Below are 26,562 nucleotides of genomic sequence, written 5' to 3'. Positions count from 1 at the left end.
GAACTCACAGCAGCCCACCCATAAAGCAATGCCCTTCACACAATACAGCCATTCACACAGACTATCTGCCACTATCACTCCCCTTCTCTCTACCCCAATGCTGATTACAGGTATGTGATTTTATCTGCCACCATGGTTCTCTCCCAAAGGGATAGTGTGGCTATTCATTGCAACTGCAACCATTCTGAAAACTAGAAAAGAGAAAGTGAAAAATGGACACAGAAGAAGAAGACCTTCACTTGTAGCCAGCACACATCAAAGTGTTGTCTTGGCAGGTGGCAATATCCCCTGGGAAACTGCTAGAAATGCACATTTAGGGGCCCAACTCCAGTCTCCTAGATCCAGCGTCTCTGGGGTGGAGCCCAGAAAGCTGTGTTTTATCCGGCAGCAACACTGCAGATGTTTTGAGAAACAAAGCTTGAAAGCACTGTTGGCTGATTTAAAGAATTCTCGACATTGCCTAGAGGAGGAATGGGAGTCTGGGGTCCACGGAGGAGACTTTTTATTATTTTTTTGGTATTGCTTACATTTTTTCATGAGAATGTCTTACTATTTCAATAAAAATTAAAAAAAAAAAACCACACAAATAGATGGAACCTTTATCAACAGCACACCAGGATGGAAAGGACAATTCATGGCAACCTCCTAGGAGGTTCCTAGTAATTATTCCCCAACTGTTTACCTGTACAATTTTCCCTCTATTCTACATGACAGATAAGAAGGAAGAAGGTAGAATGATGATAAAGTAATACATTGACAAAATTATATTTTGTTTCTTGACAAAAATATAACAAAATATATTTTGTTTAATATTTCTAAAACTATTAGAGGACTAAAGTTATCCCTTAAGAAGATAGCAATATGACCATAAGTCAAGTCAGGACAATATCAGGGTTAACCATTTCCAACTATACAGCATGATTTTTTATTAACTCAATTATGAAAAGTATTTGTAACAATAGCATGCCTAGATTCTCTAATAACCAGAAGAGAATGAACACAAAGCAATTAAAGAGTTTGCATGTTTAATCCTTGGCATGATTCTTTTTTTCCTAAAGATTACAGCTGCTCTCACACCTTCTCAAATTGAGCCATCAACCTGCTTTATTATTAGCCATCCCACTAAGAGAAACACAGTCGATGCAGTGTTTGGTTAAAGCGATACAAAATGCTACTCTCCTGCCAGTCTGTCTCCCAAAAGAAGAAACAGGGACTGCGTGAACTAAAAGGGCTCCTCAAGCAAAAATGGCAGGAACAGTTGTGTATAGAGACCTCCCTGCTACAGGGTCAGAGTCCTCCACATTGAACACAAACATTTTATTTTCAATAAATCATAGAGCCCAAGAGTTCCTATCGGCAATATTTTGTAACAACGCACATGGAAAAATAGTTTGAAAAAGAGTGTATATAAGTGAATCACTTTACTGTACACCTGAAACGAACACAACATTATAAATCAACTATACCGCAATAAAAAATAAATAAATAATTTAAAAAAACAGTTCCTGTGTCTATCTTTCTGCCACAACAAGCACCAGGCATTCACTCCTACGAAGACGCCCACACTCTCATGGTATAAAGAGGAGTGTCAAATGCCCCCTATTCTCACTTTGACAACTCTACACTACTTTGGACGCAAGAAAAGTGAGCTTGTGTCAGGAAATTGACATGAGTTCTCATGTTATTTTCATCCATCCACAAAGGGTGTAGAAAGCATAAAATCTTAATTGAAAACTTGAGTCCCAATAATACTCATAAAACATCATATGCTCTTGAAAGGGGTTGTAGAAATTCAGAAATAGAGTTATGTGAGCCATTTCAAGAGTAGTCTTCATAGCTTGAATTCCTTAAACACAGTACTTTGCAATGAAGTTAGCCAAATACAGAGAAACAAAACAGTTTTCAAGTTTTATTCTGGGTTATTTTTAACCCCAGATTTTTTTTTTTTTTTTAAAGAAAAGGAACAGAATTTGGAATTGAATTGGTGCTGAGCAGGAAACTACTCTTTCGGTTATTTCTTGAACTAATCTTATCAAAGGTCCAACATGTTCTCAATGTTGGTGAATAAATAGCTTAACCACACAGATAAACTATGGACACTGACACGGAAAAACATTTTCAATAAGGTATATTTAAAGCATTAAAAAACATGTAGCTCATTTCAATCAGGGATGCTATCAAACATGACTGAACTGAACTCTTAAGTATACTTTAAAATTAGTTATACTAAGCCTATTCCTTACCACAATCATATTCACAAAAGCCAAAAGACTAAAAAGAAAATCAAATCTGCAAAAGGAAGATCAACTTATTCAAAAGCTAGCACTCTGAAGACTATCCTGAATCAGAAGTTTTCATTAAACTAGATGTTGATACAGACATTAACACACCACAGGTCATTATAAAAGGAAGCAAAACAAATATCTAATACACCCCCAGGATTCCTTTCCAAATCTTGTAGATTAAAATGCACAGCGATCATCTTAAAGCTATGTCTTCAAAGGAAGAGAAATTTGCATCTCTAACTGTTCAGTATTTTGGGCTAAAACATTTTAGAAACGTCTTTAACTAGGGAAGAAACTTCCCTGATCCTCTTTGTGAAATGTCTCAGAGGAATTGTGTTTTGGCTAACACTGCACATCGGTGTGAGAAAAGGAACAGTCCCCAGATTTCATGCATTAAGAACGTCAGGGGACTTCCTGGACAACAGGAGCCCTTACCTGGTCTTCTTTAAGGCTTCAGCATCCACATCCATCCTTTAATAAGGTAAAACTGGGCACTGCAGAGAGAGGGAAGAACCAAGCAACCCTCAAGGCAGACTGAGAGCGTGCAAAGCCCCAGCTGACAGCTTGCTTCCCTCTCCTGAGGCTCTCTGCCTAAGAGGCTGCACAGAAACCAAGCCCGGTGCCAAATCTTAATCCTTTTGCAGAATCTCACATGGAGCTGCCTCACCTCTTCCATTCCCGCAAAGCTTCTTCCTGCTGCACTTCCTTCTGAAACCATGAATCATTGCAACGATCCACCGAGTGAAGCCCAATCTCAAACTGTACAAAAAATCCTGTTACATGCGGGGTGATGAATGTTTACATTAGCCGAAATGAAATGATGTAATATCTAGAATCAAGGGAGGGCCCCCATCCAGAGTCAGGGCATTGTAAGAACTGCTATGAAATACGATTTTTCTAAATGGGGGAAAAAAAAATTACTCTGGGGTTTTATGAATCTAGTCTCTGTAAATTTAGGATTATTTGGGTTGTTCTGGTCTTACTGAGAATGAGCATGCTTTCCAAACAGAAATTCAGAACTTTTCAGTTACTTAAAGCTTTAGTTGAAAAAAAAAAAAAAAAAGGAGCAGACAGAATCCAGTGCATTCGTGTGCAAAGAACCTGGTATCAAGGTGGCAACAGTGGAAGGCATCAACCCAGGGATGTGGAAGCCTGCCATGTTGCAGGAGACCAGAGCCTCTCCCAAGTGCAAATGCCTTCAAAGGAAAGGCATCGTCCAAGAAAAGCACTGTTTATTTAAGCCAGAAGTCCACTGTTTTTCTATAAATTTGTTTAAAATTATTTTTTTGGCCACAGTGTGCACCATGTGGGCTCTTAGTTCCTCGGCCAGGAATTGAACCTGAGCCTCTTGCGTTGGAAGCTAACCACTGGACCTCCAGGGAAGTCTCATGACTTTTGATGAATAAGAAAGCCCAGGGCTTCCCAACACTATTCCTGATAGACAACTGCTATTGGTTACTTGGGCATCTGATGGTCTTCCCTGATCAGGCTGGGATGGGAAGGTTTGAGAGGCACAATGCTGGATGAAAAGGGGAAAGGGGAGGGGAAGTGGCTTGTCAATAGAGCCCACTTGTGAGAGAGCCCAGGTAAGGTTTCAAGACCGATCAGAGATTGGCTTGTGACTGGTGGGGATGCCAGAGGTAGACTGTTTCATTTCGGATGTGTTTAACCGATCATAATGTGAAAATTTAAAAGTAATTATCATGTGCCACACACTGTGCTAAGCACATTACATGAAAACCTCATTGAACCCTCACAACAACACTATGTGGCAGATACTATTACCATTCCTATTCTGCAGATGAAGAAGCTGAAGCTCAAACCTGGTACCTAAGTGATGGCACCAGGTCAGGTGCTCCTTGACCACCAGCCTGCTGCTCCTGCCGGTTTCACCAGCTACACAACCACACCATCACAAGCATGCTCTGTGCTCTGTGAAGTGACAAAGTGTTACTACACAAAAGCATGGCAAGCATGTGTTTGCAGTTCCCCAAAGGCATAAGCCAAATCCTTGGCTGCTGCCGCCCAAGAATGCCAGGTCCCAGAGCTCCTAGCCTGCTTGCCAGACCCTTGGAAGGAAGGTGGAAAACCTCCAAATGTAGCGGTAAGAATCAAGTGTCACATAAAAGCATCTCTGGCCTAATCCAGTTCTGCCATGAACCAGTGTGACCTCAGTCAACCCACTTCCCTTTCTGAGCTCTGAAAAATGAGGAGCTTGGACTTAGTTGGGTTCTAGCAACTACATTTCAGCATGAAGTCTCTATGACATATGATTTTAAAGGATGGGAGTGCTAGGTGAGGTTTTATTTTTTTAAAAATCAGAATTCATGCATCCAAATGAGAATTCACTCCAACACAACAATGATACAGCAACAATAATAATAGTAAAAGACCCACTCTCATTGATTGAATTAGTGTGCTACACAAGAGGCATTATGCTTACAGCGTTACATGAACATTCTTACTTGTCCTGATATAAGCCCCTAGAAGGCAGTATCATACAGCTGCAGAAATAGAGGGTCAGAGGGAATGAATTTGTGTAGGGCCAGCCACACTGCTGGTAAAGGGGACAAGTAGGGATTGGAATCAGGCCTGATAGATCCCAGAGCCTATGTATTCCATGTACACTACACTGCCCTTTGATCCAACAACACTCTTTATCACTTGCAGCAATTCTGGAACACTTTTTTGGAAACTTCCGTCAGAACTTGTATGATGCATTTTAATAAATAAACATTTTTGAACATCAAAACTCATGCTGGACACTGAAGAGGTTATAGACATATGGTCCTGTCCTCCAAAGGCTCCCAGCCTGATGGGGGAAATAGAGGCAGAAGAAGGTTTTTCCACCGCGAGGGTGACTGGGCTAAGTATTACAACTGAGGCACAGGACCACAGGAGTTTGGGGCAAGTGAGATGTTATTTCAAAATCCCCCAAATTACTGCTAATATGTTCAGTGGTGGTAAATATCCACCCTTAGAGGGTGGATGCAATTTTGGCTCACAGGCAAGTCAATCAGAGCCAAGTCTGGGGAATAAGTGGGTCATCAAGCTGGGTAATACCATTTTTGGTCACAAGCTAGGTGTGGCTATAAAATAGTGAGATGGATTTTCCTGTGTGGCCTCAACTAGCTCGGAAGGCAGTTCCTAAAGGGGAGTTCCAAAAATGTTTTGAACAATGATACCATCTCCAGATTAAAGGCAGAGCTGCCCAAAGCGGTTCCAGAAGACAAGGCTTCCGGAGCAGAGAACGTGACCACAGCAGAGGCGTGGCCTGCAGAATCGCTTGATCCCCACCAGCAGCCCAGAAGAGCTTGCCTGTGCAGTGTCCCGGTATCTGACAGAGCACTTGGTACGGGGGGAGGTGCAACCAAGTTTGTTGACTGACTCAACGAGAGATACATTTGAATGTACAAAGTCTGGATTATTTATTTCTAAAAACTGTCTTATTATTTGGTCACACTTAGACATCCACATACTGACTGTGGACACATTCCCAAACTGAGCTCAATGGCCAAACTAAGACTGTTCTCACCTAGTCTGTCTACCATGCCAGGTCCTGGATGGTGAGCCTGGCTCTGACTGTGGTGATTTAGTCACTCAACTCTTGCAACCGCATGGACTGTATTCCTCCAGGCTCCTTTGTCCATGGGATTCTCCAGGCAAGAATACGGGAGTGGGGTTGCCATTTCCTACTCCAGGGGATCTTCCCAACCCAGGGATCAAACCCCAGTCACTGGATTTGCAGGCAGATTCTTTACCAGCTGAGTCACCAAGGAAGCCCCAGTTTCCCATCCTGCCCCTACCCATAGCCTTCCCTGCATTCAGTGTGAAGAGGAGTGAGAAGCAGGTACTAAAGAGGCCACGCTGCGGGACCTGCTCAGGGCCTGTGGCCACACGGCCTGACTGAGTGCTCACTCTGGAAGTCTGGCAACGCCGGGGAAGGCATCCACCACCCCGTTAGGGGAGGCAGTGAACCTCTGTGTCCAACAGCCATGCTGGCCTCCTACCAGATCTAAGTCTGGGGGAAGCTGGAACGTCCAAGGAACCGTTCCCCAACCACAGCCCAACTCCATACACACTCCAAAAAGTGGGTTGACATCTCTGAGACTCCATGGAGTTCATCAAATAAACAAGAAAAATTGGAGTTTGGAATAGACCTCAGGGAAGTTGGAAATGAAAGAGGTTTCCCCAGTCTTCAATTCTCCCATTCTGTTGTCTGTAATTGGCTTACTAATTATCCACATAAACAAGCCAAGGCCTCTAGGCCACTGGAACTCTCAGGGCCAGAGGGATTCTTTGGGTCTAATGTGACCCCTTGGCCTGACTCTCCATCACTAGTGAAGGAAAGGGATGGCAAGACCTCGCCTGGATATCTAATCTTTCAGTGGCTCACTTTTTTCATCTTTTTTCTTTCCTATTACACATCAGTTGCTGTCGTTGTTTCCGACTTGCTGGGAGTGGGGAAGGAAGCAGCTGATGGACGCAGCTGGAGCTGGGGAAAGTCACCATGTACTTCTAAAGCATCTATTTCCTGTGTCACCCTACACTAATGTTTTATGCCCTGTTTGATGCCACAAAAGGATTTGGTGTGTTTTTTAAAGTAAATAAAATTAAACAACTCAGTTCTAAGACGGATTCAGAGGCCTGAGTTGTCTGAGGGAAGCCGCTGTTGCTAACCACTGCCTTTAGCTCTGAGCATCTCGGCAAACCAAACAATAAGGGAAACACACTGAGGGGGTATCGCGGATGTCATCCAATCAGAAAAAAATGTAAGAGTTTGAGCCGAGAGACAACCTTTTTTCTGGCTCCAAATTTCCAGAGGAATTTACAAGCGGGGATATAGGGCACTGGGTAACAAAAGAACAGTGCCTTCCCCGGAACTGAGTGAACGACACAAAGACATCTTTCCAAGGGCCCCAACTTATAAGGGCCCACCATAAAAGCTGAGGGCTCCCACTAAATTGTAGTTCCAAAGAGGCGTTTGTGGTTTCACAGAATGTCAACACTGGAAGGGCCTGCAGTACAGCCCCGTGCTTTTATCATAGAAAGAGCAGCTGAGGCGCTCCAGGGACAGCTGGCTGAGAACACAGATTCAAGCTCCCAGTCCATGGCTTCTTCCTGACCTTGAACTCTCACCCTCCCCTTTATTTCTTCCACCAACGAAAAGAAGTCTCCCTGGGTCCCTTTCCCTGTGGGAAATGGCAAAGCTGCAGCAGCCTCCTTCACACTGTGGGAATCCCTTTTCTTTAAGTTTAGTTAAAAATAAATTTGAAAATGTTTAAATTTTCAAAGTCCGGGCTGGCCAGTTTCCAGGTGGCCTTAGGAGTCTGCAGTCCAGAGCTGTTCTCGGCTCTAACGGCAGGCTGGATCTGCTGGTTGCTAAGATGCACTCGTCACACCGAAGCCCTCTTAAAAGGCTGTGTGTTTTCGCAGCTACCATTCTTAAAAGCTTTCTAAGTGCCCCCATAGTGTGCTAAGTGCCCTAAGTGACAACCTTACTTTCAGCAACACCATGTGGAAGGTTCTACTGTTGAAACAGAACATGAACTGATCATGTTGACTAGAGCCCAAGGTCTTATCTATAAACTCTGTTACTTTTATAGGAGGAGAATCTTTGTGAGGCAGGAACAAAGTTTGGCAATCATGTTTATGTCCAGGCCTCCGTTTGAGCAATGAAATTTCTTTTTTCTTTTATTTTTAATTTTTTATTGGAGTATAATTACTTTACAATGTGCAATGAAATTTCTGAGCCCCAAACTTGGCAAATGTCATATAAACTGTAGTTGGTATCCTAAAATTCCAAGAGACTCTCCGGAAAGATGGTCTTAAAATCAGGACAATTCTTTAATTGTAGCATCCTGAGGACAACAGCAAAACAAGATCCCCAGGGTGCATCCACAGGCTATACCTGAAATGGACATTCACTTCCAGCCAACCATAGGAAACTGGTGTTTGCTATCATTGAGCGAGAAATAAGGGGGGCAATATGGCAGGGTGGCTAGGGGCACAGGTTATGGTGTGGTTACCAGGACTGTCACATGCTTTTGTGCGACCCAGGCAAGTGGCCTAACCTCTCTAGATCTTCGTTTCCCCTCCTATAACAGGAGACATTACAGTGGAGTCTCCTTTATAGAGTCATGGGCATTACATGAGATAATGTCAAGAAAGTTGTTTACAAAAGTGCCAGGTACACATTATGGGCTCAGTGATAATTACTAATGACAGAAGACATGTGTTTTAAGACACACATATATATATATATACATACATATATATATACACATATACACACAGATTACTAATTGAAATTAGTAATATAAATGTCCTCAATATAAATTAGATGCTAAACATTTAAGGCAGTTTCCCACTTTCTTTGTACATCCTGATTTCATTTTACCTAATACAAACTTTTCCAATTTACAAAACAATGATGGTACCATATATGTATTATGAGTTCATCTATGTTCTTAGTGGGCTTCCCTGATGGCTTGGTGGTAAAGAATCTGCCTGCCAATTCAGGAGACATGGGTTCGATCCCTGGGTTGGGAAGATCCCCTGGAGGAGGGAATGCGACTCCAGTATTCTTGCCTAGGAAATCCCATGGACAGAGGAGGCTGGCAGGCTACAGTCCATGGGGTCACAAAAAGTCAGACATGACTCAGCAATTAAATGATATCAAAGTTCTTACCAGCATCTTTTATTGAAAATATATCACATTTACTTTCAGATCTTGAACAAGAAGTAAACTCCAGTTCTCTGCTATTCCTTCTTACTAGGAGCTTGGATGCAGAAAGTAATAATGAAAAATCACCAAAAGTATGTTCGGCTCACCTATTCCTCTTAAAATTTTAAATTATAGTCTCTGATCAAATCAAATCATCAGAAAGCTACATACCTAAAATATAAATATTTTTACTTCTCATAAAATTGCTTTTTATAAATTTTCTCCAACATTTTGCCCTTGGCTTTTCAATGATTTTCTGCAGTTTTCAGTGTCTAAGTCTTGCACCTCTTTCGTTAAATTTATTCCTAAGTATTTTATTCTTTTGGATGATACTGTAAGTGGAATTGTTCTTAATTTCTCTTTAAGAACATCAAGTTCTTCTTAACTTCATTTTGGAACTGTTCATTGCTAGTGTAAAGAAATACAACTGATTTTTGAATTGAGCTATTTGCTTTTATTGATATTACAAATAATATTCCAGTTTTCATTCCAATCCCAAAGAAAGGCAATGCCAAAGAATGCTCAAACTACCACACGATTGCACTCATCTCACACACTAGCAAAGTAATGCTGAAAAATTCTCCAAGCCAGGCTTCAACAGTACATGAACCATGAACTTCCAGATGTTCAAGCTGGATTTAGAAAAGGCAGAGGAGTCAGAGATCAAATTGCCAACATCCGCTGTCAAAAAAGCAAGAGAGTTTCAGAAAAACATCTATTTTTGCTTTATTGACTATGCCAAAGCCTTTGACTGTATGGATCACAACAAACTGTGGAAAATTCTTAAAGTGATGGGAATATCAGACCACCCAAACTGCCTCCTAAGAAATATGTATGCAGGTTAAGAAGCAATATTTAGAAGTGGACATGGAACAACAGACTGGTTCCAAATTGAGAAAGGAGTATGTATATTGTCACCCTGCTTATTTAACTTATATGCAGAGTACATCATGCAAAATGCTGGACTGGATGAAGCACAAGCTGGAATCAAGACTGCTAGGAGAAAAATCAATAACCTCAGATATGTAGATGACACCACCCTTATGGCAGAAAGCAAAGAAGAACTAAAGAGCCTCTTGATGAAAGTGAAAGAGGAGAATGAAAAAGTTGGCTTAAAACTCAACATTCAGAAAACTAAGATCACGGCATCTGGTCCCATCACTTCATGGCAAATAGATGGGGAAACAATGGAAACACTGAGAGAGTTTATTTTCTTGGGCTCCAAAATCACTGCCGATGGTGACTGCATCCATGAAATTAAAAGACGCTTGCTCCTTGGAAGAATAGCTATGACCAACCTAGACAGCCTATTAAAAAGCAGAGACAATATTTTGCCCACAAAGGTCTGTCTAGTCAAAGCTATGGTTTTTCCAGTAGTTATGTATGAATGTTAGAGTTGGACCATAAGGAAGGCTGAGTGCCAAAGAATTGATGCTTTTAAACTGTGGTGTTGGAGAAGACTCTTGGAGTCCCTTGGACTGCAAGGAGATCCAACCAGTCCATTCTGAAGGAAATCAGTCCTGAATATTCACTGGAAGGACTGATGCTGAAGCTGAAACTCTAATACTTTGGCCACCTGATGCGAAGACTCATTGGAAAAGACCCTGATGCTGGGAAAGATTGAAGGCTGGAGGAGAAGGGGATGACAGAGGATGAGATGGTTGGATGGCATCACTGATTCAATGGACATGAGTTTGAGTAACTCTGGGAGTTGTTGATGGACAGGGAGGCCTCGCATGCTGCAGTCCATGGGGTCACAAAGAGTTAGACACGACTGAGCGACTGAACTGAACTGAACAAATAATATTCGCTCAATGAAAAAATATTTTATGAGCACCTACTATATAACAGGCAGGGTCTGGACTCTGTTATGTAATGTAGAGTAAAATATAGTCCCTGAGCCCTAATGGCTCAGGGTCAAGTATGGGAACCAGGTCCAAGTGAGGCGCACTTTCTCATTACCAAGAAGATGCTGGTAAGCACTGCTCACAACACCACACAGGGCCCCTATATGAAGGTCATGACAGAGGCTCCTCTCTCTCTGAATTAGGAAAAACTGTGTATCCCTTTAGCAATGATTCTATTTTGATCCCATGCCCCCTGTGAATTGTGTCGCTGGATAGGTTTTCTTTATTTTAGTTGCTAGGAAGCTTTGGGCTGTGTTGTGGCCACACTCCAGCAAATAACACTAAGGCTAGAATTCATTTTTATTTTTCTGTATCTATCTTCTCTTGGCTCTGATTTCCTTATCTTTTAATTTTACCTTGTTTTGGGTAGATCTTTCTAAGTTGCCTCAGATCTTTCATGGATGGAAGCTAGGAAGGAAGGGAGGAAGGAAACTTGAGTTACTTGACAATATTCCTGAAAATGTTAACTTACCATGTAGATCTACTTCTCATTTCTGAAGTTCCACCAAGATGTGATTTTATTACCTGAGTGAATGTTTATACCATCTGGAATAAGAACTGTTTCATACATATATGGTTCTGTAATATGCTTTTGGCAGGTCTAAACTAAACAAAGTCTATTGGTTTTGTTCAGACACACAAGAAGTGCTTTTCTGGCATCACTTCAATAAAATGTTCTTTCCTCATTGGACATAGAGGTTCAGGGCAAGAGCAGGGAAGGTAAAAGGGACTATCTTTTTCCTAAGTCATTTGTGAGCAAAAGGTAGTACAAGTAGTTCAACTTTGTAGTTGCTCAAACCTAGGTCTCAACTCTGACTCTATTATTTACTTACTAGCTGTGTGATTCTGGAAAGGTTACTTGTCCGCTCCAATTCCTTCATCTACACAGATGAGATAACACCTACATTAATGACTACTTGTATAGTCAAATTAAATGAGATTTAGCATAGGGCTAATGACACATCCCTTTAATAACGGACTAGAAGTACTAGGCAGTGTAATGAGACAAGAAAAGTAAATAAGAAGAATAAAAATGGCAAAGGAAGAAATGGGCCATTATAAGAGACACTATTTTAGGAAAGATTCCCCAGTGTTCTCCTTACTTGCTACCAGTAATAAATCTTCCCTTCTCCCCCCTCCCAGAAGAAGTATACCCAACTGCATGTGAAGGCTTGTTAAAAATAAATAAATTACATTTCTATCTAATTACAACAACAGTAAAATCCAGATGGATGAAAGCTCCAATTGTGAGAAGCAAAGCATTAAAAACATTTTGAGGAGAATGCCTTTACAATCACAGACTAGAAAATGGCTTCTTAATTTTAAAAAAGTAGAAAACATACAGGAAATGTTAGTTGAATCATATTAAAATCTAAAATTTCTATAAAATGCATGATAATGTAAACAAAGATAAAAGACAAGTTATGGGCTAGAAGAAGGTAAGTGTAACATATATAATAATTGGCAAAGGAATAATCTAACTACCCAAGAAAACTTACAAACCGACAGGAAAAAGATAAAACAACCAAACAGATAAATGGAAGAAACTACAAACTGTTCTTAGATACAGCTAGTAAATATGAAAAATGTTCAACCTTACCCATAATCAGGGAAATATTAATGAACACAAGAGTAAGATAATATTTACCATTCATAAGGCTAGCCAAAATGTCAAGTTGTCCCCGCTCCGGCACTCTTTCCTGGAAAATCCCATGGACAGAGGAGCCTGGTGGGCTGCAGTCCATGAGGTCACTAAGAGTTGGACACGACTGAGCAACTTCACTTTTCAGTTTCACGCATTGGAGAAAGAAATGGCAACCCACTCCAGTATTCTTGCCTGGAGAATCGCAGGGACGGGGGAGCCTGGTGGGCTGCCATCTGTGGGGTTGCACAGAGTCAGACACGACTGAAGTGACTTAGCAGCAGCAGCAGCGGTAAATACGAAAAATGTTCAACCTTACTCATAATCAGGGAAATATTAATGAACACAAGAGTAAGATCATATTTACCATTCATAAGGCTAGCCAAAATGTCAAGTTGTCTATTAGTTCACTCACAGATTTTCAGATGACTGGACTGACAACTGTGCACACGGTGTTGCCTCTGAGGAAGGAGGAGAGGGCGGGGAATAGGGTCTATAATGGTCTCTGTAACATTTTGTTTCTTTTAAAAAACATGGAGGCAAACACTACAAATGCTGACATTTGCAACACTGGGCAATGGGTACATGGCCTTTTGCCATCAGCCTCTCTGTGCTTTTCTGTGTGCTTGAAATGTAAATAAACACAAGCAAATAAACCATATCTAAGACAACCTTATTGATATTGAGAAGGAACAACAGCAAATAAAAGCATCTATTTGAGTCAGCTTTTGAGAGGGCTGGCTGGGCCCAGAGTGGGAACCAGGATGCCCTGCAGAGGCCCAGGGTGAAGGCCTGTAGATCAGCACAGTGAAAAGGCAGAAGAGTGATGCGAAAAAAGATGTACATTTAGGAAAAACACTGGTCCAGAAATAAAGTTTAAAAGCAGAGGAGCTATTTCTCTTGAAATCCAGAATAAGTACGGCCCTCGTTTGCCCACTCCCTGCACAAATACTTACCGCACTGAAATATGTGGTCTCTGGCCCAAGACCACGTCCAGTGGTAGAGACAGATTTCTGAAATAAACCAATGGCTGATATGCGCAGGGGAACGGGTGTGTTTGGGGGAAGGCTTCCCTGAGGATATGAACTGAAATCAACCACCGGGTACCAAGATGTAGTAGGTAGAAGAGCATGCCCCAGGCAGAGGAACCAGCATGTGCAAAGGCCCTGAGGCAGAAAGGAGCCCAGGCCTGTGAGGTATTAGTATATAATCTACAGAAGCCTCCATGAAAGGTTCTGTGCTTGTGAGGAAGGGCACTGCCGTCATGGCCAAGAGGAATGTACCTATGTCTTCCTCAAAGTCCAAGGAACCACAAAAAATTCACCCAGGGTGAAAGACCATGAGTAAAAAGCTAAAGACATTTAAAAGCAACGATAAAAACTGTGCAGGTCAGATTATTCCCTTTCATTGTAGTAAAATCAATGATAAACTTGAAACTTTAATAAAACAGGAGATTGAGCTAAAGAGGACACAGTGGGGGAAAAAAAAAAAACATTAAGAAATGGGAATCTGCTGAGGAGTGGGAAGGCTCCTTGCATTCTAAGTTTTGGAGGAACTCTCAGAGCCAGGAGGTAGCAAAGTGGATTATGTCAATGGCAGCTAAAAAACTAACCTAGGAGCATCCTTCTTGGACACCACTTCAGCCTAGGCTGGTCACACACAAAAAATTTAGGCATCAGAAATTCCAGTTGGCTTGGGGCACAAATTTCTCCAAAGGGTTCTTGGCCTGGCTCTGCTGTAGCAAACAGAAGATAATATTTTTTACACCTGCAATTTTCATAATGGAAACTGACATCTTTTTGGGATTACACCAAGAGAAATAAATATAACTGAAAGCTTTCCCCTAATATTATATCAAATACAGGCTCCAGGGAGGACATTAACATTTTCTCATTTCAAACAACGCTCAGCGCTAGAGTTCATTGGTGGGAGAGCGTGTGACCTCAGATTTGTTCCAATGACTTTCTCTTAACATTGTGATGAAAATATTCACTTGACTTGAGCAATATTTGCCTATTTGCCCTCAAATCCAAGTGCAGCCCCTTGAGAGAAAGAGCAACTTGTGACTAACTTTTTCTCAAAAAAATTTTAATGACCACTGATGTAAAACTATTAAAACTCTGTCCTCATGAGGGAAAGTGAACTGGAATAACAATGGTGAAGGATATAGCACATTGCCCTGCAAGCTTGGGTTCTGCTTCTCCCCAGATAAGTTACTTTACCCAAGATCTCAACTCTTGAAACCTGTTCCCTTAAGTGCGTGTTAGGTCGCTCAGTCATGTCCGACTCTTTGCAACCCCACAGGCTGTAGCCCACCAGGCTACTCTGTTCATGGGATTCTCCTGTAAGTATAAAGGAAGCTAAAAAGCCCACCTCTTTGTGGTATTATTGTAAAAGTCCGACTTGGTAATGTTGATTAGTCATGAAGCACAGTAAGCATTCAATTGTTGCTAATATTTTTTATGGGTTTCATAACTATCAAGGCAACAAGTACTTCTCAGGGTCTTGCTTGATGTTTTCTGATAAGTTAATTTGCATGGAAAACCATGAGACACTGGCAAGAATTATAAACTGAACACATACAGCTTTTCTTTATAGAACCAAAATCACTTTTGGGGGGGCCAGTTTAGATGCAGAATACAAAATCATCAGTTACTGCTGTCTGCTTGTGGCAACACAAGAATATTATAGGAACTAACTGTGGTGCATCACTGCAGCATCAAAGAGGTAAGAGAGCATTGAGATTCAATTTTTTTCAGATTAAAAAAACCAATGACATCTTATAATAACCTATAATGGAAGACAATGTAAAAAAAGTATATATATACACACACATATATACACATATGTATATACTTGATGGGCTTCCCTGGTGGCAATAGTGTTAAAGAACCCACCTGCCAATGCAGGAGACATCAGAGATGCGGGTTTGAGTCCTGGGTTGGAAAGATACCCTGGAGGAGGGCATGGCAACACACTCCAGTGTTTGCTATATACTTGAAACTAATACAACATTATAAATCAACTATATTTCAGTAAAAAAAATTTAAATTTAAATAAAAATTTTAAAAAATGAAAGAGGTACTTATGCCATATATTATGTAACATCCTCAGCAGAGACTAAGGCAGCATTCCATAATTACAAATTGTCTAAACACAGTATATGGAATAAAGATTGTAACTAGCCCGCATGCCAGTTCATATTAGGTTTTGCCATTAAATAAACTTGCTGTGTAATTAAAACAAAATACTTTCAGTCTGTAGGTCTTTTACTTTTAAAATAAAGTCCCTATATTCAGACATTTTACTTCTTTGTCCTTATCTGATAGAAATAAAATCTCACAGTGCATAAATATGTCAAACAATGACTGTTGCAACATTGCTTTTAATAGCAAAGGGTTAGACACAGCTTTAAATGATTTCTAGTAGGTATGGGAGCAACCTAAGTGTCCTTCAACAGGTGAATGGATAGAGGTGTGTTATATATACAATGGAATACCACGCAGCCATAAAGAGGAAAGAAATCTTGCTTCATTCGCAGCAATGTGGATGGCACCTGGAGGATATTATGCTTAGTGAAATAAGTCAGAGAAAGATGAAAACTGTATGTTACCACTTTTATGTGGAATCTAAAAAAATAAAACTAACTATTGAATGTGACAAAAAAGAAACGGACTCACAGAGAACAAACTAGTGGCTGCCAGTGGAAAGAGGGAAGTGGGGAGGGGCAAGGTAGGGGCAGGGGAATATGAGGTACAAACTACTATGTGTAAAATAGATAAGCTACAAAGATTTATTAGACAACACAGGGAATACAGCCAATATTTTATAACTGTAAATGGAGTATAACTTAAAAATTGTGAACCACTATGTTGTCCCCTTGAAACTTATACAATGTTGTTGTATATCAACTCTACCTCAAAAAAAAAAAAAAAAAAAGACTGCTAGTAGGAAGATGGATTAATACAGGACAGAACTCGAGACTGTGAATACTATGTACCCATTACAAAGAATGAGGTTCTCTGGAAAAGGGTTTCTCAACCTCAGCACTACTGACTTTGGGACCAGATTATTCTCTGTAGTGGGGGCTTGTCCTGTGCACTGGAGATGTCTAGCAGCTTCCCTGTCCTCTACCCATTAGATGCCAGTAGCACCACTATCCACCCCAGTTCTGACAACCAAAGATGCTTCCAGTCATTGCCAGGTGTCTGCTGGGGGGCAAAATTGGCCCCAGGGGAGAACCATTCTAGAGACAGTCACATATACTGCTGCTGCTGCTAAGTCGCTTCAGTCGTGTCCGACTCTGTGCGACCCCATAGACGGCAGCCCGCCAGGCTCCCCCGTCCCTGAGATTCTCCAGGCAAGAACACTGGAGTGGGTTGCCATTTCCTTCTCCAATGCGGGCAACCCCAAAACATCAATACGTGGCAAGAGCAAGATGCAGTGTAACACATGTTATATGATCCCCCTTTTATTTAAATGGAGATACATGTATCTGTTGGTGAATGCAGGTGAAGGTGGGGAGGGCAAGGGAGACTTTCCTCACCTACTTTATCCACTATGGACTGCTTTAATTTGGGTAAATTTTGATTTCAGAAATATAGTTCCAGAAAAAAATACCATCATACACAATTTCACAGTAAGTATAAAGGTTTTAAAACTGGAGATAAAAGTCTTAGAAAAGGACACGTAGTCGGGAAAGGAAAAAAAAAAAAAAACACCCACTCAAAGTGGGTGTCCAGCAAGGTTCACAGGAGAGCCAGGGTTGCCAGCGCCTCCTTCGAGCACCTTGGCCTTGTAAGAGGATAAAACCATTATCTGACCATCAGACTGGAAATATTCCAGTCCGACTGCAGAAGAGCAATCTTCTAACTGCATGCTTCACACTTCTCCTGAGGGCCTTTTTGGGTTGTTGTTCTTTTGAGGCAGAAATGAAAGGAATCCTGCTAGGACTCAGCTGAAAGATTCAGTTCTATTTCCACCTACTGGTAGGAAAAAAGACAACAATGCACAATTCAGAAAAGGCAGCGCCACTCTCAAACCATTCACACTGCCCCCTTCCAGCCCTAATAAAGACCTTTATCCTCCGAACTCCTATGGCAATGCAAGTCTTGCAGCTCTTAGAAATCACCTAACAGTCATATAAGCTTAACTGGATGCAAAAGATCAAGTTATTGATTAAATAAACCACTGTGCAGCTTTATAGCATCTGTCTTCACTCTGGACTGAGAGCTCTCTCAAGAAAATACTTAACGTTATTTTCATTACCTTTTTACTGAACACCCACTCTAATAAGAATATCTCTGACCCCTTCTATCTATTTGGCCTTTTTATCAGGCTCTCCAGAGCTCCCATAAAGTCAGCTTAGCACAGAGGCTTCCCAAGTGGTTCAGTGATAAAGAACATGCTTGCCAGTGCAGGAGATGTGAGTTTAATCCCTGGGTTAGGAAGATCCCCTGGAGAAGGAAATGGCAACCCACTCTAGTAGTTTTGCCTGGAGAATTCCATGGACAGAGGAGTTTGGTGGGCTACAGTCCATGGGGTTCAAAGAACTGGACATGACTGAGGACGCGTGCACGCAGGGCAGAGGTAAAAGGACAAGCTCTGTGGTTGTGGTGGTTTAATCGCTAAATCATGTCCGACACTCGCAACCCCATGGACTATAGCTGGCCAGGCTCCCCTGTCCATGGGATTCTCCAGGCAAGAATAATGGAGTAAGTTGCCATTTCCTTCTCCATCTATGGTCATAGAGATTTGGATTTGAGTCACAGATTCTTTCATTTACTTGCGGTCAACCGGTCACTTAACCTGTTTAAGCTGCTGTTTCCTTTCCTGTGAAGCAGGATTCCTAATGTTATCATCTCATAGGGCCCTCATCTTAGATTAAAGGAGCTCATGTATTCAACACACTACCTGACTCACAGGAAATAAGTGTTAGTTATTTTTTATGACACAAGAATTCCACTGACTTCCACCCATTTCCCATCTGCAAAACTGAGGCAAAGAATGATAAGAAGAAGGGGACGCTGGATAGCGGGACACATTCTGGATACTACTCCCTCGCCCGGGTCATGGTGCAGGCCTCCCTTGAAGCCCTGCCTTTCCCGTTTCACTTGGGAAGAGGATACCATCTGTTGTCCTAACACAAATGCCCGCGTATTCATCTCATGACGTGTATGTTCCAGCCACAGGATCCAAACACATCCCCTTCACGCAAAGGAAGATAGACTCTGCCTGAAACAGTCAGACAGACTCAGGCAATGCTTTCACCCCATGGAACTTTTAATGTGAAAAATAGAATGTTACCCCTTTAGTTAGTAAAAACAACAACAACAACTCAGTCCTCCAAGATAAATGACTCCTGAAATCCACATTCACGGATTTGTCACCTAATTTTACACCAATTTTGCTTTCTCAGGTAAATCAGCATTAATGTTAATACGTTCAAATGAAATTTCTACTAGACTTTTTTTTTTAGCTTTCTGGCCATGCTGCTTGGTATGAGCGATCTTAGTTCCCTGACCAGGGAATGAACCTGAGCCCCCTGCAGTGAAAGCCTGGAGTCTTAACCACTGGACCACCAGGGAAGTCCCTAGCCTGCTACTTTTAAGTGATGAGTTGCTGCAAACAAGACTGGAGGACGCATCCGGGCCTTACACTGTGCTGAGTGATGGGGAGAGGAAGGTGAGGCACAAGGCTTCCCTCAAAGAGCTCCAGGTCCAGCTGGAGCCACGGACATGTCCCCAGCTCTTCCGCTAATGGTGCCAAAACAAAGCACCCCAGAGCAGGAAGAGGGAGACTGACTGACGGGGGACGCAGAGGTTCAGGAAAGATCTCACAGGAAAGATGGTTCTTGAGCCGCTTCATGAAAGATAAGAATTTAGCATCAGGAGAAGGGGAAGGAAGGGAATGCAGGGAGGCCCGGGCCCTTGGAATCCTACTGTCCTTCTGGAAAACAATAGGTGTAGATCCTGTATTGTCTAGGTGTGCATGCATGCAAAGTCCCTTCAGTCGTGTCCAACTCTTTGCAACCCCCATGGACTGTAGCCCTGCAGGCTCCTCTGTCCATGGGATTCTCCAGGCAAGAATACTGGAGTGGGTTGCTATGCCCTTCTCCAGGGGATCTTCCTGACCTAGGGATGGAAGCCACACCTGTTATGTCTTTTGCATCAGCAGACCGGTTCTTTACCACCAGCATCAAATGGGAAGCCCTTGTTTATTTGATAAGAGAGGAGTAGAATTTATTCATGGTCTTCCCTCAGCTGGTAAAGAATCCACCTGCAATGTGGGAGACCCCAATTTGATTCCTGGGTTGGGAAGATCCACTGGAGAAGGGATAGGCTACCCACTCCCCGCCCCCCACCACACCAAGTATTCTTGGGCTTCCCTTGTGGCTCAGATGGTAAAGAACCCACCTGCACTGCAGGAGACCTGAGTTCAATCTCTGGGTTGGGAAGATCCCCTGAAGGAGGGCAGGGCAACCCACTCCAGTATTCTTGCCTGGAGAATCCCCACGGACAAAGTAGACTAACAGGCTACAGTTCATGGGGTCACAAAGAGTCAGACACAACTGAGTGACTAAGCAGCGGCAGCAGTGCAAGCAGAACTTATTCATACAGATGTCCCACCTGGTGTTAGAAACGTTATTCTTAAACAATCAGTACCGTGCTCTGGAAAATGGATCAATGCAAAACTGAAATCTACACATCCCTTATGGTGTAACTCCAGGTGCACCTCCCGTGAAGCTATTCCTGATGATTTTCAGGCCTCATAAGTTCCACAGGACTTTAGACATATCAGTTACAAATTTTTAAGTGAGTTATTAGAAATTCAGAACATGTTCACCCATAGAAAATGTTGTTGATGAGCACCCTAAGCCACTCTATAAAAATAAGTTATGACAAGGGAAAATGTGTTTATCAGAATGTTCATTTAAGAGCAAACTAGGGTGTGGAGGCCGTCTAACCGCAACATCTGTCTTCCATTGATCACCAGGGTTAATTCGGCTGATCTGGCTGGATAAGTGGGTGTCCCCTTCCTCCCTCACTGCTCCATGTATGTCACTCCTGAAGTCATGTGCTTTGTTGAAGCACATGAGAAGGAGGACCATTCTTCAGTCAAGGGTATACAAGTAGCAGCATTCCCCCGCTAGAATCTCCAAATAAGCTCTCAGTGTCTATTTCTAGGACAACATAGCGTAGCCAAGGTCCCAAGACTCCAGATGCAGGCAAATGAGGCACTGCCTGTGGCAGTCTGTCTTTCTCTAAATAAATAACTGTGATGAGCTGCTTGAGATGAGTAGTAGGGGGAGAAAGGGGAGAGTTTACACACCAAGAAAATGCCCAAAGTTTGGAGTGGGAAGTTGGCTGTGGAAGGATGAAGATAGCAGCCAGAGAGCTGGGTACCCCTGGGTGGGGAGGGAAACAAAAAGAATTCCTGGTCCTGCCTGGCAAAGGAACCTTTGCAGTCAGAGGTGCTTGGGGAGGGGTCTGAGTCTTTGCTGAGGTGAAGGTGATGTAGTAAGCCTGCTTCTGCATGGAGAGGTCAGAGAAAGGGCCACCAGATGGCATCTGGGGACATCCACTTAACCCACATTGTGACATACAAAAATGAGAACAGAAAACTCTTACTGTAGTTCTAGGAATTAAACATAATAATAATAACTCTACAAACATCACCAGTGATGCTTGAGAGAGTGATTTATTTGTAGGGGAATAAAAAAATAAAGGAAAACATTTTGAGTAGTTTCCAAGCTTTGGTCTGTGCTCATCACCAGCTCAAATACCTACCGGAGGCAAGCAAACAAATAACATGGGTAACACAGGCCGAATTGTAGAAACAGGGCAGGTAAAAGGTAGGGACAATGGGCCTCACCGAAGAACATTCAAATTAAAATTTAAATCCAAATAATAATGATAATAACAGCCAAATAATAAAGAAATACAAGCTTCCCAGATGGCTCAGTGATAAAGAATGCGCCTGCCAATGCAGGAGATGCGGGTTTGATCCTTGGGTGGGAAGATCCCCTGGAGAAGGAAATGGCAACCCACTCCAGTATTCTTGCCGGGGAAATCCCATGGACAGAGAGGAGTCTGGTGGGCTACAGTCCATGGGGCAGTAAAGAGTTGGACACAATTCAGTGACTGAGAATACAAACACACACTGCATTTCAGCCTCAGTAACTTCTCTCATGCCCATTTAACAGATGAAAAAGCTGAAGAAGAGACAGTCAGCCATGCGTCCAAGGTAAGAAGGTGGTAGAGCCGAATCCAGGCAGAACGATTCCTACCACCCTAAATAGTACCCTGGAGCACAGCTCTCTTAATCAGCCACCATCCAGGTATTCCTTAGCTCCTCAATGGAATGAAGTGGATGAAAGAGAAAGAGAGGTAAAAGAGGGACCAGAAATAGGAGGATAAGAGTTAATATCAAGGAGAGAGGAAACACAAAAATAGGAGTGATAACCAACAGAAAGGACGGGGAGTAATGAGGGAGCAAAGAAAGAAGTAGAATTTCTGCGAAAAATAGACAAAGGGTTTTCAAGACAGAGAAGGAGGCTTAGAAGAAGTCCCAGGGCCCAGCCCTGTCTTTGGGGTCCTGTAGCTCTAGAACTCTCAGTTGCACACCCCACTTCCCATCAGCTGAGCTTTAGAGGCAGGGCTTCCTTTTCTATTGATTTCTTGAAATAAAAAGGACTTAATCATCATTTGGGTGACAGACTCCTAAACCAAAGAGGCAGCTCTGTGAGCCCTGTTGTCTCTGTATGCACCACGGGAAGGGCAGGTGAGGCTGCAGTGGAAGCGGTGGACAAGGAAGGAATAGTATAATAGGTGCCTTTGCCCAGAGGAGGAAGAAAGAAGTCAGGCACCAGGATCAAAAAGAAAGCCTCCCAGCTCTTGGACTCTGTGTGGGACACGCCCAAACAGAATGGCCTTGCCCTTAAGAAAAAGGTGTTATTTTCACAGAATTCACAGCAAGTCCAAGAATGGGTCTTGAATCCCAGCTCCAGCACTTAATAGCTACCTTATCCTGAGCTGCATTAGTTCAGTTCAGTTCAGTCAATCAGCCATGTCTGAGAGTTTGCAATCCCATGGACTGTAGCATGCCAGGCGTCCCTGTCCATCACCAACTTCCGGAGCTTACTCAAACTTATGTCCATTGAGTCGGTGATGCCATCCAACAACGATCTCATCCTCTGTCGTCCCCTTCTCCTCCAGCTTTCAATCTTTCCCAGCATCAGGGTCTTTTCCAATGAGTCAGCTCTTCGCATCAGGTGGCCAAAGTATTGGAGTTTCAGCTTCAGTACCAGTCCTTCCAGTGAATATTCAGGACTGATTTCTTTTAGGATGGACTGCTTCGATCTCCTTGCAGTCCAAGGGACTCTCAAGAGTCTTCTACAACACCACAGTTCAAAAGCATCAATTCTTCAGCACTCAGCCTTCTTTATGGTCCAACTCTAACATTCATACATAACTACTGGAAAAAACATAGCTTTGACTAGACAGACCTTTGTGGGCAAAATAATGTCTCTGCTTTTTAATATGCTGTCTAGGTTGGTCATAGCTATTCTTCCAAGGAGCAAGCGTCTTTTAATTTCATGGATGCAGTCACCATCGGCAGTGACTTTGGAGCCCAAGAAAATAAACTCTCTCACTGTTTCCATTGTTCCCCCAACTATTTGCCATAAAGTGATGGGATTGGATGCCATGATCTTAGTTTTCTGAATGTTGAGTTTTAAGCCAACTTTTTCATTCTCCTCTTTCACTTTCATCAAGAGGCTCTTTAGTTCTTCTTTGCTTTCTGCCATAAGGGTAGTGTCATCTGCATATCTGAGGTTATTGATATTTCTCCCGGCAATCTTGATTCCAGCTTGTGCTTCAATCCAGTCCAGCGTTTCTCATGATGTACTCTGCATATAAGTTAAATAAGCAGGGTGACAATATACAGCCTTGATGTACTCCTTTTGCAATACAGACCAGTCTGTTGTTCTATGTCCAGTTCTAACTGTTGCTTCTTGACCTGCATATATAATTCTCAGGAGGGAGGTAAGGTGGTCTGGTATTCTCATCTGTTTAAGAATTTCCACAGCTTGTTGTGATCCACACAGTCAAAGGTTTATGCATAGTCAATAAAGCAGAAGTAGATGTTTTCCTGGAACTCTCTTGCTTTTTTGATGATCCAACAGATGTTGGCAATTTGATCTCTGGTTCCTCTGCCTTTTCTAAATCCAGCTTAAACAGCTGGAAGTTCATGGTTCATGTACTGTTGAAGCCTGACTTGGAGAATCTTGAGCATTACTTTGCTAGCATGTGAGATGAGTGCAATTGTGCAGTAGTTTGAGCATTCTTTGGCATTGCTTTCTCTGGGATTGAAGGAAAACTGACCTTTTCCAGTCCTGTGGCCACTGCTGAGTTTTCCAAATTTGCTAGCATACTGAGTGCAGCACTTTCACAGCATCATCTTATTAGGATTTGAAATAGCTCATCTGGAATTGTACCACATCCACTAGCTTTGTTCATAGTGATGTTTCCTAAGGCCCACTTGACTTTGCATTCCAGGATGTCTGGCTCTAGGCGAGTGATCATACCATCGTGGTTGTCTGAGTCATGAAGATCTTTTTTGTATAGTTCTTCTGTGTATTCTTGCCACCTCTTCTTTATATCTTCTCCTTCTGTTAGATCCATACTGTTTCTGTCCTTTGTTGTGCCCATCTTTGCATGAAATGTTCCCCTGGTATCTCTAATTTTCTTGAAGAGATCTCTAGTCTTTCCCATTCTATCATTTTACTCTATTTCTTTGCTTTGATCACTGAGGAAGGCTTTCTTATCTCTCCTTGATATTCTCTGGAATTCTACATTCAAATGGGTTTATCTTTCCTTTTCTCTTGAGCTGCATAGCCTTTCTAAACTTTACTCTGTTCATCTCTGAAATGGGGAAGTAATATCTCCCGTCAGATTTGCTGGCAAGATTAAGTGTGCAGTTCAGTTCAATCACTCAGCCATGTCCGACTACTCAGCCATGTCCGACTCTTTGTGACCCCATGGGCTGCAGCACACTAGGCCTCCCTGTCCATCACCAACTCCCAGAGCTTACTCAAACTCATGTCCATTGAGTCGGTGTTGCCATCCAACCATCTCATCCTCTGTCATCCCCTTCTCCTCCTGCCTTCAATCTTTCCCAGCATCAGGGTCTTTTCCAATAAGTCAGTTCTTTGCATCAGGTGGCCAAAGTATTGGAGTTTCAGCTTCAACATCAGTCCTTCCAATGAATATTCAGGACTGATTTCCTTTAGGTTGGACTGGTTGGATCTCCTTGCAGTACAGGGGACTCTCAAGAGTCTTTTCCAACACCACAGTTCAAAAGCATCAATTCTTCGGTGCTCAACTTTCTTTATAGTCCAACTCTCACATCCATACATGACTACTGGAAAAACCATAGCCTTGACTAGATGGACATTTGTTGGCAAAGTAATGTCTCTGCTTTTTTAAGTGTGGATGGGAGTGAAATACTTAGCACCCTGTGTGAAATGTACAAGGTCATATCAGAGGAAAGGATTAAGAAAGGTCAGTACAATCAAGGAAGGCTTTATGGAGAAAGAAGGACCTACATGTGGCCATTTGAATGCAGAATTCCAAAGAATAGCAAGGAGAGATAAGAAAGCCTTCCTAAGTGAACAATGCAAAGAAATAGAGGAAAATAATAGAATGGGAAAGACTGAGATCTCACCAAGAAAATTAGATACCAGGGGAACATTTCATGCAAAGATGGATGCAATAAAGGACAGAAACAAACAGTATAGGCCCTCCAGAAGCAGAAGACATTTGGAAGGGATGGCAAGAATACACAGAAGAACTATACAAAAAATGATCTTAATGACCCGGATAACCACAGTGTGATCACTCACCTAGAGCCAGACATCCTGGAGTGTGAAGTCAAGCGGGCCTTATGAAGCATCACTACAAACAAAGCTAGTGGAGGTGATGGAATTCCAGCTGAGCTATTCAAATCCTAAAAGATGATGCTGTTAAAGTGCTGCACTCAGTATGCCAGCAAATTTGGAAAACTCAGCAGTGGCCACAGGACTGGAAAACATCACTGTTCTTACAATTCCAAAGAAGGGCGATGTCAAAGAATGTTCAAACTACTGCACAATTGCACTTATTTCACATGCTAACAAGGTAATGGTCAAAATTCTCCAAGCTAGCCTTCAATAGTACATGAACCAAGAACTTTCAAATGTACAAGATGGACTTAGAAAAGGCACAGGAACCAGAGATCAAATTGCCAACATCTGCTAGATCACAGAAAAAGCGAGAGAATTCCAGAAAAACATCATCTTCTGCTTCATTGACTATACTAAAGACTTTATTTGGATCACAGTAAACTGTGGGAAATTCTTAAAGAGATGGGAATATCAGACCTCCTTACTTGCCTCCTGAGAAATCTGTATGCAGGTGAAGAAGCAACAGTTCGAACCGGATATGGAACAACAGACTAGTTCCAAACTGGGAAAGGAGTACATCAAGGCTGTATGTTGTCACCCTGCTTATTTAACTTATATGCAGAGTACATCATGCAAAATGCTCGCTTGAATGAAGCACAAGCTGGAATCAAGTTTGCCAGGAGAGATATCAATAACCTCAGATATGCAGATGACACCATCCTTATAGCAGAAAATGAAGTGGAACTAAAGAGCCTCTTGATGAAGGTGTAAGAGGAGAGTGAAAAAGTTGGCTTGAAGCTCAACATTCAGAAATGAAGATCACGGCATCCCATCCCATCACTTCATGGCAAATAGATGGGGAAACAATGGAAACAGGGACAGACTTTATTTTCTTGGGTTAAAAATCACTGCGGAGAATGACTACATCCAAGAAATTAAAAGATGCTTGCTCCTTGGAAGAATAGCTATGACCAACCTAGACAGCATGTTAAAAAGCAGAGACATGACTTTGCTGAATAAGATCTATATAGTCAAAGCTATGGTTTTACCAGTAGTCA

The 26,562-nt window shown here is 42.2% G+C and overlaps 1 protein-coding gene across 3 annotated transcripts in view; it reads right to left on the bottom strand.

The window, feature by feature from the left end:
* PLCE1 (phospholipase C epsilon 1) overlaps nt 1–26,562 on the bottom strand; it is a 369,052-nt gene that overhangs the window by 239,386 nt on the left and 103,104 nt on the right. The window contains exon 1 of one of the 3 annotated variants that reach the window (XM_069568062.1): nt 2,953–3,188. The exons of the other annotated variants lie outside the window; for them this stretch is intronic. Within the exon in view, the coding sequence (XP_069424163.1) occupies nt 2,953–3,003 (51 nt within the window). The 5' untranslated portion in view covers nt 3,004–3,188. Of the gene's footprint in view, nt 1–2,952; nt 3,189–26,562 lie in introns of those variants that run through there. 3 annotated transcript variants of the gene reach the window in all.

Source organism: Ovis canadensis, chromosome 22 (genome assembly GCF_042477335.2).
Source record: "Ovis canadensis isolate MfBH-ARS-UI-01 breed Bighorn chromosome 22, ARS-UI_OviCan_v2, whole genome shotgun sequence".
In the NCBI taxonomy this organism is placed as follows: domain Eukaryota; kingdom Metazoa; phylum Chordata; class Mammalia; order Artiodactyla; family Bovidae; genus Ovis; species Ovis canadensis.
This window is presented reverse-complemented; position numbering and strand designations above follow the sequence as displayed.